This window comes from Embiotoca jacksoni, unplaced genomic scaffold (assembly GCF_022577435.1).
Source record: "Embiotoca jacksoni isolate LCO1_2020_lvr unplaced genomic scaffold, fEmbJac1.0.p SCAF_28, whole genome shotgun sequence".
NCBI lineage: Eukaryota > Metazoa > Chordata > Actinopteri > Embiotocidae > Embiotoca > Embiotoca jacksoni.
Window position 1 is genome coordinate 966,529 of NW_027185379.1, and position 13,914 is coordinate 980,442.

Below are 13,914 nucleotides of genomic sequence, written 5' to 3' on the forward strand. Positions count from 1 at the left end.
GAAGGTGTAAACACGAAGCGCGTAGCGTTCACACAGTGAAGATAAAACATGAAAGCAGCTTTTCTTCAAAAGTGAGTGTTTTTGTCACTGAATGATGCACAAAAATCAAACCAATCCTGAAGCACCTCATGTGACATAAGTCTTGAAAGACAACCCAAATTTGTTGACTTATGAATGAACATCATCATCATCATCATCATCATCATCCTTCTGCAGTCTTGTGCAACCTGACTGAAGTGATTTCTGACCTGCTCCGACAGTCCGATGAATCTAAGCACGGAGCTGCTGCCTCATTTACACTGTTAACCTGACATTTGGTTGAAAGGTATAAAAAAAATGTCAAATATGAGTGGGAGGGAGTTTTGATGTACTCCAAGAACCAAAATGTAGTCTGTGGGAGATTTTGGTCGCTTTCTTAAAAAGTTTAATCATACTTTTTTCTTTTATTAAATGCAACATTTAAACAGTGAATTTCACAGACTGATCTGATATGAAGTCACTTCTATTTCAGCCCACGAGTTCAGCAGAAGGAGCACCAAGTTCTTCCACCCCTCGTATTTTTCTAGTGCCCTGACAAATTTAACTTAACAAGTAAATGTTAAAAGCAAACTATTTAGAAATGACAATTGCATTATTCATCTTTTAGCTCCTTTAAATGCCCTTAAAAGCCTAAAATGTTTCATCATATCCAGTTCATGCTCCATAATCCAATCTTTTTTTTTTTTTTTTACTAAATATCTGTGCTAAGTAAATCAAAAATCACATATTTACCTCTCTGTTATTGTTGAGTACATTGTAAAGAATAATTCTGGGTCATCTTCACACAATATGTCCTGATTATGGGATGTGATTAAGCTTTCAAAGCTGCAATCAAAATGCATCATACAATTCCTTGTGATTTGATTTCAACTTTGAGGAACTGCTAACAAAGAAAAATGAACATGGACTGAAAATCACTGTTTACACACTGAAACAAAAAACAAAAAAAATGTCAAAATTAAAGGAAAACAAAGGGAGACAAATTAAAAGGGAAAGATTATTCTCTCCACTTTGAGAAGACTGAGTTTGAGATTTTTTTTTTTTTAATAATGCTGTATTATGACTTCAACGCCACCAGGAACACATTTACACTATACAACCTTACCCTTTAAATCATGTGTGATCACTTCTAATCAGATATATATTTTTGAAACAAACATTTGGCTGTTAAAATACTCGGATTAACCTGCACAACCTGTTTCGGAGAAGTTTGAACCTTTGAAACAAAATGTGTCTGCGTGAACGTCAGTATTTCAGGAGAACGTCGAGGTGCATGATTTTCGCACTGCGGTGAATTATTCCTTCAACATCTGAAGAGGCAGAGATCGTGATGAAGCATTCATCTAGAGATCGACGCCAAAGCCAGTGAGCGCAGCTGTTGCTATGACAACGAAGACGCGTGTACAGGTCTGCAACAATACTGGCGCTGGCCCAGACAGGGTGCCAAGAAAGCGGTGGTTTGTCTGGTGCTCCAAGGGCATAACCTTGGCTCCTGCAGTCCTGGAAGTTGCTCTGCTATTTATAGGTTGTATTGGCAGATGGGTAATGCAATAACACACACACACACACACACACACACACACACACACACACACGAAAGTTGGATAAAAATACTGCCAGCTTGCAGAGGGTAGTTTTTTCTGCCCAAAAATAAGAGTCATGCTGAAAGAACAAAACAAAAGCTACAGATCCAGCTCAGAAACACCTCGACTGCCTTTTTCTCTCCGACTGGTGGAGGTGGGCAGAAACGATTTGGCGTGTTGACTATCAGCAGGGCCGAGGGTTCGGGTACCGACACCTGCTTCTGAATTTAACAACCAAAGTCTTGGTATTTAAAGTGCTTTTCAATTATGCTCATCGATTCCTGACAACAGATCAAATATGTATCATGTTTACAACATGGCGGACAGGAGTGGGCACTCAAAATGTGTTACAAAAGAGGAAGTATAAGAATGTCTATAAAATATCATGGCAAGAGTGGACCGACCGACTGACCGACCGACCGACCGACCGACCGACCGACCGACACACCCGGATTCAGACCGTCCCAAGATGCAAGAATGGCCGACAACTCTTGAACAAGCACAGATGCACAAAAAAACCCTGAAGTGCTCAAAACTGCTGCAGCTTCTGAGTCTGAAACTGGCAGATCCGTCGGTCACTGCTGAGTGGTTAACGTCTAATAACGACCCCTCCCACGCAGAAATTAGCTGACATGCACACACTGTTAGACTCAATGATGAAAATTACCAGACATTTACTCTGATGATCTAATTTCTCTGAAAATCCTCTGAAGAATGCCTGAAAATCAGCGAATCCGTTAAGACGCCCCAGGTTCACTACGTATCATTTGGATCCACATAATTCGATGAATTAAACATGTTATAATTATCACCAGTGAGCTGCAATATCAACTTTGACAGGTTTTCCATCTTGCAATCTAGTAAAAGGAATCCGAAAAAAAATGTAGTTTTAAAAACCCAATTTTTTTAGTTTATATTGAGCTCAATTGTAAAGTAAATAACACAGAAAACCTCAGGCAAAGTAATCTTATTAGATCACAGGAAAGCTGAGGTTGGCATCCATGACTCATGAGAATTACTAATACATCTGACAATAATGTCCTTATTTAGTCAATGAAATGCTAGAAATAGTGAAATATGTCCATTATTGGTGCAAAAGCTCAAGTGAACATCTGATTAAAAAAAACTGTTTATAACGACCGAGAAAATAAGTCCAAATTGTTGCAAATCAATGGACTAATTGATAAATCAACTTATTTAAGCCTTTGAGAGCTGCTTGGTTCCTGGATGTGTGCTGATATAATGAATATGTGCAGCGAGGGTCAGTCGGGGCTCCACAGGAGGTTAATCCAGCCGGAGCTGCAGATAACGCAACTGATAAAATGAAAATCTTCCACTTGTGCAAAAGGGAGAATATTTATTTCTCACCAAAAATATTCACAAAATACCTTTTTGGTAGGTATTACGGCCAGCAGCCAAAATTTACTAATAACAAAGTTTGTTTGTAGAAGATCCATTTTTTTTGTAACTCAACTAACGTGTCAGATATCTGAGCAAAAGGTCGAAAAGAGACCGAACCCTACAGAGGCAGAGCTGGAGTTCAGTCCCCAGAGATGCTCTGTTTTCCCCGAGATGTACACCCTGTTAGGTCCTCTGTACAGAAAGTATGCGAGTGAACGGCGGGATGCTCGTGGAGCCGACATGGAGGTCAGATCAAACAACAAAACAACACCTCCGGATGTGGCAGCTCAAGATGGACTGTGGATTTATTGTATGTGCAAATTCTTGCAAGAGGCAATTCAGGTGCAACAGGAATGGAGTCCAAGACACAGTAAGTATGATGCTACACCATCAGGGGATTGAGAGTGTGTGTGTGTGTGTGTGTGTGTGTGTGTGTGTGTGTGTGTGTGTGTGTGTGTGTGTGTGTGTGTGTGCACGTGTGTGTAAGCCATTTCACGTTGGGAATGTGCAAGAGTGCATGTTTGTTCGTGCGCATGTTATTCATTAAAATGGTGTTTTGTTCACGCAGGATGTTCAGGAGAATTAGTAATTCTTCAGATCTATGAACTCCGCCGGTCGGCCGACTCGTACGGCCTGCAGCCGCGTCCAAGGTCGCTCCCTGTGCTCGCCTCGAGGTCAGTCGCTCTCTACAGAGCCACACTGGACCCGAGATGCTTCCGCCGCCGCTGACGGATTAAACCCAAATTGCTTTCGGGGACAAAACTGGAGAAACTCTTATCACGCAAAATAAAAACACATTGACATCTTCAAGTTCCCTAAAACAGCAGACATTCAATTTATAACTGTGTTGTTGCTATGTACAATACAAGGATCTTCATATATTAATATTCTTCATCTTTCCTGCTTTGTCATTGCTTTGTTCCTGCCATTATTACCTTACACATTGTCCTTTTTGTATTTATAGAGTATTTTCATTATTTACAGTATAAATTACTACACAGTCTTGTGATAAAATAAATAACTTAAATACAATGGCCGTGGCTTTTGCAGTGTCCTTTGCATGACGGGGAAAAAGAAGGGGATCGGATGGACGGGGGGCTGAAGGAGGAATGACGACAGAGCCTGGCCTGCCGATCGCTCCTGGTTACTTCAGGCTTACAGACAGAAAGGACAAACGACTTTCTGCAGAGAAACACGGAGGAGCTGAAGCACTGGGAATAAACTTTATTCCCAGAGTGGCACGAGGTGTAAAACGCTTCCTGAAAAACCACGTTCAGTTCAGCTCTGCAGTGCAGCATTTCAAATTTATCACTTCCAGCACAAAGGAAGAAATGCTGTCCAACAAATCAGAGGTGACACCATGGTCAAAATACTCGTTTGTGGTTTTCAGGAGGTGTCGATCCAAATTATTAACCTCTGACTGGGAATCTAACCTTTAAAAGTGCCGAAAAACAAACAACCCATTACTTATTTTGAAGAATGACAGATTTTGAAATGGACAAGGAGCTGAGCTGCAGCAACACCTCCACTGTCGGCACCGGCTCGGCTGACTCTACTCACTTTATTTTTTTGGTCTTCCACTGGCTAAAAGTTGTTGGATAGCATCCGGTGCCTGGTACTATTTTGGATATAACCTCTGCAGAAGTTCCAAGCAAGCTGAACTAATACTGATAAGGCAACAAAAAAAACACTGTCGACCCCTGATTGGTCCGAGAGAATCATCGCAAAGGCCGCGTCAATGCATGTGCAACACATCCTGCACAAACTCGCCATTGTTAACTAGCCAAGCTACTATAGTGGTCATGATTGTTGTTTTCACTCCACTACTTGATTGCTGAAATCCAGAAACGTACATGGTACCATATGCGAGTAGAGTTGAGCAGAGCCGGTAGCCGTGGCGGGAAAGGAGCCCGACGCTGATGTTGCACTTGTAATCGACCCTAAAAGGTTGTTGAAAGGGACCGAGGTCCGGACACTCAGCTTCTTCCACGTGAAACTGGGACAACTTATTGGATCTGGCCTTGTGCGCAGGGGGCACCGTTATACTGAAACAAGAGAGCATCTTCCCCAAACTGTTGCTGAAATAACACTGTATGCTGTACTATTAAGAAAATAAGACCGAACAAGCGTCCACAGATTTTTGGGACATAAAGTGCACACTGCCCAATGTAGCTGGTTACGACAGGTTATGAAGAAGATGAAATAAAGCCGATATTTGCCAGAACAGGCTTTTGTATTTTGTTCCCAAGACAACCAGACTTGTAACTATCGAGTCAAAGACTTCATCAACCTGTTGAAGTGAAGTTGGTTTTCAGGAAGCGTTTCCCACCTTTGGGTCGTGGCGAGTACAGAGATTATACTGAGGGAATAATACTGCAGCGGTAGGTACGGGTGTAGTCTCTGGTTTGTTGGCCCCAAATTTGACTTGTTTGAGAGTTCGATGCAGACGATGTCAGACAGGGAGAAGACGACGACGACAAACGAGGGAGGAGATGGCGGGAGGAGATGGAGGGAGGGACGAGTGCAAAGCTTCTCCTCCAGCTATACCACCGTGCCGCTCGGAGAGTTCCCGTTCTGTGCTGTCAAGTTCTGAACAAAAGAGACAAGAGAGACAAAGCACAAAGGAAAGTGAGACACTGGGGACAGTCAGACCAAGGAGATCTACTCCACTTGTAAGTGCAGGGAGATAAAAGGCCAGTTGTCTGCGAGGAGAGGAAACGTGAAATCATCTCCAACTGTTGGGTCATTACTGTGGAGCGTAAAAATACACTCAAAACAAACTGAATACTTCAAAACAAAACTTCTCACAGAATAGCAACGTAACTGTCAAAGAGACATGTTGAAGCTTAACACGTTTATAAATGTTCCTTGTGTGTGCAAGCATGTTAAATGAGCACGATTGATCAATATGCAATTGATATCTGTTGAGTTAATTTGGTTGAGCTCAAGTTACCGTAAATCTTTATACATTGCCGTAAAGTAACGGGCCTCACCGAGAGTTGCCGTGAACACGTGACCGTGGCATTGTGGGTCGTTTTGCTGGCAGCGACAGAGAGGAGTGAACGACCGCAAGCTAAACTAACTCTGCACATGGTCCAAGAGCTGCACATGGTAAATTGTTTATTTGTTTCTATATTTATGGATATTGTTGTTGACTTGCGTTTATATTGACATGTATGGCATTTCTGAGAGCTTGTACTTTGTGACATTGTTAATGTGCTAATATGTGAGCCTGCTTAGCAACGGACATTTGCCTGAGAGACTCCAGAAAGAACTCACCATACATGTCAAAAATATTTATGTTTGTTTATTGTTTTCACGGTGTCCGAGGTGTAGAGAGAGAGAGAGAGAGCGAGACAATAAAGTTCATCGAAAGACATCAGTACGGAGCGTCGCCATTTTGTTGGACCAGTGTAGCTACAATCAATGAGTATTAAAAACTGAGCATGGTTCATCATTTTACTGACAAAACGGAAAAGAATTCAACTAAAAACGAGCAGCAAGTAGGTTAATTAACACGTCATAATGAGTGTCCTGAAATAAATTAAAAAAAACACACGGGAGAAAAGAGGAATGACCTCAATTCAAGGGAAGAATTATTTTTATATTTTAAAGGTTCTTAATGCGAGACTTTATAAAACATTTAACGCTTTCCTCCACCCACAACTACACGTCAACGTATTCAACCAGTCAGTAAGTTAGTTTATAAATATAATAACTGATAATCATAACTGTCACGTGGAAGGCCCGAGACATAAACGTGACTGTTGGGCTGTGAGGACATGTGACGGCAACTTTTAAATCAACAAGACCGTTATATCCACGAGACAATATAGATATTGAAGACGTACCGCCTTCCCCGGCCGGGCCCAGGTACAGATCAGACCCTCCTGGCAGGCGGTGATGATGCAGTCGTCCATGAACACCAGGACGGTCAGCCTCTCGTGTGCGATCTTCTTGCAGACCAGCGGCTCCAGCAGCGGCACCTCGTGCATGCGCGGGCACAGCGTGGTGCCCAGGACCTTGGCGGCGTCCAGCCGGTTGCTCCTCGGCGCCACGTTGATCTTGTCGTTGCTTTTGCTGATGTTGCCCAAGCTGTGGTACCGCTTGTGCTCCTTCTCCACCCCTCCGCTGCCGCCGGACTTGTCCGACTTGCGCTCCTGCAGCGACAGCGTGGCGAAGCGGCCGATGCTGAACGGGGTGGTGTTTCCGCCGCCGCTGCTCCCTCCCCCTCCTCCGCTCCCCCCGCTGCCCTCAGAGGCCCCCTGGCCCTTGGAGGCGTTCGCCACGGCGGGGTGAGGCAGAGAGTTGGAGCGCGAGAGGGAGCGAGGAAGCGGTAAAGGGAGTGTCGGAGGGTTGGGGGTGCCGGTGCTAGTGCTAGTGTTAGTGCTAGTGTTAGTGTTAGTGTTAGTGTTGGGTGGGTGATGGTGACCCTCGACCCCTCCGCTTCCTCCCCCACCTGAGGTGCTGTTGACCCCTCCGCTGCCGGAGTTGGGCAGTGAGGGCCCAAAAGTGTTAGTAAAGGCGCGGGACAGCGGCAGGCGAGGGTACAACACGTCATCCGTCAGATCCCACAGACAGAACTGGGTGTCCTGCCCCACCGAGCCAAACCGGTACGTGACCGATGCCGAACCGCCGCCTTTCGAGCTGTGCCGGGAAAGACGCGATAACGTGCTGCTTGTTCGGACCCGGCCGAAGTGCATGGAGTTATTTGGCGCCCCCTGGTGGAGGTCCTCCTCGCTGCCGCTGAGCTCCATCGGCTCTTCGTCTTCCAGGGAAGTCGTGAACGGATCGAACGCCACCACGTTGACCCAGGACTTGTGGCCGTGCCCCCTCGCTACGACGCGGCTCTCTGCAAACGACCAGACCGTAACCAGATCGTCCTCTCCTCCTGTGGCGAGATATTTCCCATCAGGGCTCCACGACACACACAACAGCCCGCCAAAGTAACTCTTCATCACCCCCTGCAGCTCCATCGAGTCAAAGTGGAAGACACGCAGGCAGCCGTCCTGGCCCACGCACGCCACGTGCACGCCATCCGGAGAGAACGCAAACTCATTGAGGCCTCCCTCGCCGACGGCCCATCGCAGCAGCGGGTTGCGCGGCGTCTTGGTTTTGCAGGCGTAGACGGCGAAGCCTTCGCCCTGCCGCAGCAGAGAGTACTGAGGGGCCGTGGTACCGCACGGGTGGTCCACGTTGTAGAGGTAGAGGTGACCGCTGGCGTGGGAGGCCAGGAACAGGTTCTCCGACTTGGGAAGCCATTTCAGACACGTCACCTTGGATTTGTCTATCAACCTCTGGAAAACAAGGAGGAGGTGGCGGACAGAGGGAAGATGGGGAAGTTTAGAGAAGGAGAAGGGCAGGAAGTGGAGAAGAATACGGGAGAGGAAAGTAGAGAGGAACGGGTGAGGAAGGTTGTTACAACTTTGAAGTTGAATTTGCTTTTATGCAAACAGTTGGTGGAGTCATCTCATTGTTGGAAAATATGAGATTAAAAAAAACCCAAAAAACCAAAAAACTTTTAAGAGAGGCACATGCAGAGAGAAAGCAATGGAAGGCAGAAGGTCCGCAGAGATCGAGAAACAAACGCAAGAGAAGAAAGAGAGAGAACCGGGAGGAGGAGGAGGAGGAGGAGGGAAAACAATCCCAGGGAGGTGAACAGATCCAGGAGACACAAAGTCTGCATGAGAGTTTCCTTAAAGAGAATCCCATTAAACAGAAAGAGACAGTTCAGGAAGACAGTAAAAAAAACAAAGGAGTTAGAGGGACAACGCCGGAGACACCGTCTGCATTTCTAAGTAATATCACAGCATCTAAACTGGGGTGGAGAAAAAAAAAAAAATAAAAAAAAAAATCGATATGATGAATGACAAATTACTTGTGTTGTACTGCAGCAGACTTTAATCAGAACAAAACAAGAAGCTGTAACAAATGAAATACCTCCTCATTAAAGAGTTTGCTGGTTTCCTTCTTGATGGGGTCGAGGTACTGGACCTGTCCGGCCGAGAAACCCACGATGAGAGCGACGCTCTCCGCCGTGGCGGAGTACTGGTTGAAGTCGTGACACGTCGGCTGAGTGCCCTTATAGATCCTCTTGTCTATGGGCTTACTGAGGTCTACGGCCTGCAGACAACAGAGCGCAGAGATTAACATTCAGACAATCAGACAGGGCGTGAAAGCAAAAAAACAAAAAACAATCGCTCAATGTGCTGACAGTTTGTTCCATTTCTGGGTCCATTTGTTATTTGCTGATGTGTTTTTCTTATTCTGACAAACCAATCATCACCTAGAAAATGGAAAGCGACACTGAGATATTTCCACGTTACTCTAGAGTTGGAGAGAACATTTTTCATGTCCCCCCCCCAAAAAAAAGTCAATAGTAAACATCAGGGTTTTGTTTCAGAATGAGGGAGCAAAGATTGTTTGTAGAGCAATCCATCAAACAGGAAGCAACCGACACCGACGGCCGAGAAAGCAACACGGCTTTAGGAGTAAACTTCACTGACGGCACACAGAAAGGTCACAGCTGATCTCTCAGGGGTTCGACAAAGTCATTCTGGATTAAACTGAGTCACAATAAGAGAAGAGCACCTGCACATCATGCCGGAAATGTAATTTACAGACAAAGAAAACTGCAACGGAAACGTTGCACATTTAAAGGGGAGGTTCATTGTTTAATGACAATATTCAGGTGCTGAAACAGATTCTGCTTGCTGTCAATCCTTCCTCCTGTTCAGATATCCCTTCTAGATGTGGTGTGAATTGCATTTTTTTTAATTTTAATTCTAGATTTCGGTCCCGCATCACTTATAATGTAGGCGCATCAGGAAGGAAGTGTTTCTCTACACCTTATTCATAGCAGACATTTTAACTGGCTCATTTCCATTAAGTGTCCCAGTCAAGCCTGGCAGGGATCCAGCTGACCTCTCCGAAGTGGAAGGCAGCCATCATTAAAACACCTGTGCTTTTTCCTGCTATGTGACGTGCCACATTGCCTGCTGTGAAAAAAAGGCCTGCCCATGTACGTGCATTCGAATGTTGTAAAACGCTAATTGATCATTTAGATAAGCATGTCATTTTAAATCAGCGCACAGGCGGGTACTCTTTTGTTCGAGGTCCTTTCCCTCGAAGGAGAAATTTCCCGTTGAATGTGAGGAGCCGCAGAGTAAAGCAGAAGCAGTTGTATAGTGAGGACCTGCTTCACTTTTCAAACACAGTCAACACTGACGTCTGACACGGATATCACAGAATATCTTCAACCAAAATCTGATGAAATCTAGTGCAGTGCAGTCTTTTTCAATTTGACTAAAAATCATTTAATAAATCATTACTGGGAAATTTAGGCTTTGTAGGAAAACCAAAAATTGAATCAACAGTATTTTTCCAATAAATGACTTCTGGGGGTGTTTAGACCAATTATTAGCGATGCGGACCAAAGCTGAAACTATGAATTATTTTTGTAAATCGTTTATAGTCAACTTTAGAAAATATTCAGACTCCCTTCCAATTTTTCCAAACTTTACAATCTTTTAAATGGATAAAATTGAATGAAATTAGAGTGAAAACACGCTTTTAGTATTCTTCTGCAAACCTAACAAAATATATTAAAAGCTTAGATCTCTCGTTTACAAAAGTACTCGGAGTGTTTGCTTGTGGCTCCAAACTGTCGTCAGCTTGATGCTGTTTGTGTTTATAATAGTTTACAGAAGTGTTTAAAACTGACTTAACATAGTTTATAAAAGAGAAACCAAACCATGAGGTCAGAGGAACTCTCTGTAGACATCAGTGATAAAATGGTAACCAAGATCAGGACAAGAGGAAAAAAACATTTCTAGGACTTTGATTGTTTCCGGGAGCCCCGTGGCCTCGAGTCGGGCGTCGGGCCAGATGAAGTAAACGAGGAAGAAGGTCCTTAAATCAGGTGGGTGACTAAGAAGCCAACAGACACTCGAGCAGAAAGAAAGAATAGGATGAGTTTATAGAGACTTTCCAAAGACAGGAGGAGATAACTGCAGCCAAAGGCTTTCTACCAAGTACTGAATGACTACTTTTAGAAACGACAGATTTCAGCTTTTGATATTTCTTTCATTGTTTTCACTTTGTCGTTATGGGATATTGTGTGTAGCTTGAAGGGAGAAAATGTCAGTTTTATCCATTAAAAAAATAAATCTAAAGCAGTGTACAAAAAGAGAAAGGGACAGAAGACTTTCTGAAGCGCCTGTAGATCCACTCTTCAGACAAAATTTGATGGTTTAATCAGTTCAGTGCTTTAATGGTTCAGTGGAAACATTTATTCTTCCAGCTTCTCCACCGTGAACACTTTCCACTTCCGATCCAGCATCGTCTTAAACTTAAACTATTGATTAAACACAAACAGCTTTCCCAAAAGAAAGGCTTTTTTTTTTTCTGATGTTTTACAGACCAAACAAATAATAATTAAAAAAAATATATAGCTATAGATTAATGATAATAGTTGGTTAGTTGCAGCCCTAAAGTTTTGGGTGTGAAATAGACCCATTAAATACGGTTTCTTTGGTATTATTGAGGAACAACTTGAGCACTCGGTATCAGCACACATATGTGGATCAAAGTCTGTATCAGAAGAAGCAAATCATAAAAGATGCATCTCTATTGATTATCTGTAAAGGTGCAAGAGGGTGAATTTGAATTATTTCACACTTCAATCTTTCAGTGTGGCAGCAGGAGAGATTACAAACTTGGTAAGTATAATTGACTGCACGCCATGCTGCCTGAGTGCACGTCCAGACTACAGTAAATGTGATTTGTGTCTTCGGTCTGCTGCACATCTTGCACCGTCACCTCTTATGGGAGTGTGTTCGCAGCGTATTTCCCACAGAAACCCGTGTGTGCCACGGACGAGGTCACACTTCTACATCCGTTGTAATGACACAAAACTCCAGACAAATGAACTGCACTGATGGTAGTTGTGGATTAAATCCAGAAATGTAGTCAGTAATTGCACGCCATGTGAGAGAGGAGGGGAAGCTTTTGTGCATTAGTCCTTCAGCTCCTCCTAAATGGGTTATTAGCATTCCTCATTAAGAAGAAAGTGGTGCTGCTCTCTCTTAAAAAAAAAAAAAAAAAAAAAAAGGTGAACGCTAGCAATGCTAAAAACAAACTCAGATATTCCTCCTTCCGTTATGAAAGAGTCTGGTCAAGGAAAACATGAAGGCAGACTTCTGCGATGCAGTCAGTGCCAATAAGGGTTTTCAATCTACACTTTGTAAACCATCTCCTGCGAAATAAATTCACCTTGCAGCAAAAACTTCATGCAAAGAGTCATTTGAACATTTGAACATTTGAACAGTAGAGAGGAAGAGCCGCTGGTTTGTAGAGGAGATGCGGTGGATGGAGAGCTGTCAGAGCCTCTCCGGCTGCTTCCTGCTGCGTTCACTGACACCGTGCATCCGTCTGCATGATGCACCCTTCACCGGCTATTCAGCCACAATTATCAGCCAACTCCATTTTGCATTGCATAACGAAAAAGGAAATCTGTGCAGCCTCAGCAGAGAGAGAGAGAGAGAGAGAGAGAGAGAGAGAGAGAGACACGCTCACAGCTTCAAATGAGCTGTGCAGGTTAGCCTGCTGGGCTAAATCTGACCATCCAAATGTGTCATTGTGGCCGAGAGCAGCAGCGGAGGAGCGGGCTCACCTTCTTGATGTTGGTGTACGTGTAGAAATAGAGCTCCCTGCCGATGTTGAAGCACACCCGCTCCGACTCCTCGCTCGGGTCTTCGGGCTGCAGCTTGACCATGGAGACCCGGACCGGGGGCAGGAAGCCCGCAGGCGAGGAGTTGGCTGCGGCATTGGACGAGGAAGAGGCGGCGGCGGCGGCGGCGGCAGCCCCGGGCCCCTGCAGCAGCCCGACCCCTCCGCCGGGTATCGGACCGGGTCCAGCCCCGGGGCCCAGCGTGGCTCCGGCGGACGGACCCCGCGGCAGCCCGCCCCGCTGCTGCGAGTCCGAGAGGGTGAGCAGCTTGTAGAAGCCCTCTCTGGTCCGGAACTGGGATTTAATCTCATTGATATCCTTCAGAGCGCCGCCATCTCCGGCCATTTTTAGTACAAACAAGCCGCACAGGAAACAGGGATTTTGACCTGGAAATAATAACGCTGCAATAAAAAAAAGTACTAGAATAGAAATGGGAGAGGCGACGAGGAGCAGCAGCAGCCGAGCGCAGCTAGGCCGACCAGCACACCCGGTCCGCTCCGGTGCATTTTACACCCGTACCCCCGCTACCTGGTAAATAAACCCACGGAGACGGCCCCTCTGAGCCGGTGTGCATCATCCTCGACCGGGTCTCTGCCTCCGTTCATCCACTGTGCGTAAAGTGCGTGTGATGGTGCGTCAGCTGCTGCTGCTGCTGCTGGCCCAGCCTGGCACTGCGCACTGACAATGTGCTGGAGGGGTAAGGAGAGGACATCCGGCTCCGGTCAGCTCGATTTCCCAACCATTTAACCACCAAGTGACACCCAACAGGACCCCGGAGCGCGCTCCCTCGCAGCCCCGCCCCCGTGAACGCAACAGCACCGCGGGGCCGTGAAGTTTGTCTGGTGCCTCATCGAGGCGTCTTTTTATAGAAGATTAGTGCCACCAGAGAGATTTTATTAGAATTGCAGAAATCTGACACCTTCATTCTCACATTGAGCTGTTAAATAACAAAACAAAAAAAAAAAGGAAAGGAAATTTGCTTTTCTGAATAAATTATTCTAAATTAAGGATTTGTTATGCACACTTTAAACGAACTGGCTTGAAATGAGATGCAAATATGATTGGCTGTGATTTCAACAAAACAAAAAAATCATATTAGAATATACATAATTCCCCAACAGCATCATGCCCCTTCATTTGTCTATATAATTTATTATCGAA

General features: G+C 44.9%; 1 protein-coding gene across 1 annotated transcript; it reads right to left on the reverse strand.

Moving 5' to 3' along the window:
* Positions 1–1,588: 1,588 nt before the first annotated feature.
* LOC138205248 (WD repeat-containing protein 20) lies at positions 1,589–13,533 on the reverse strand. The gene is made up of 4 exons (XM_069161037.1): positions 12,697–13,533; positions 8,964–9,146; positions 6,875–8,320; positions 1,589–5,612 (listed from the first exon to the last, which is right to left on the reverse strand). The coding sequence occupies exons 1-4, from the start codon at positions 13,096–13,098 to the stop codon at positions 5,565–5,567; spliced, it is 2,079 nt and encodes a 692-aa protein (XP_069017138.1). The 5' UTR covers positions 13,099–13,533; the 3' UTR covers positions 1,589–5,564.
* Positions 13,534–13,914: the final 381 nt, after the last annotated feature.

Excerpts from the sequence above, each read along its gene's own strand:
- LOC138205248 (XM_069161037.1), bottom strand. The coding sequence starts at position 13,098 with ATGGCCGGAGATGGCGGCGCTCTGAAGGATATCAATGAGATTAAATCC. Across the intron at positions 9,147-12,696 it reads CGTACACCAACATCAAGAAG|GCCGTAGACCTCAGTAAGCC; the intron begins GTGAGCCCGCTC and ends TGTTGTCTGCAG. Across the intron at positions 8,321-8,963 it reads GCAAACTCTTTAATGAGGAG|AGGTTGATAGACAAATCCAA; the intron begins GTATTTCATTTG and ends CTTGTTTTCCAG.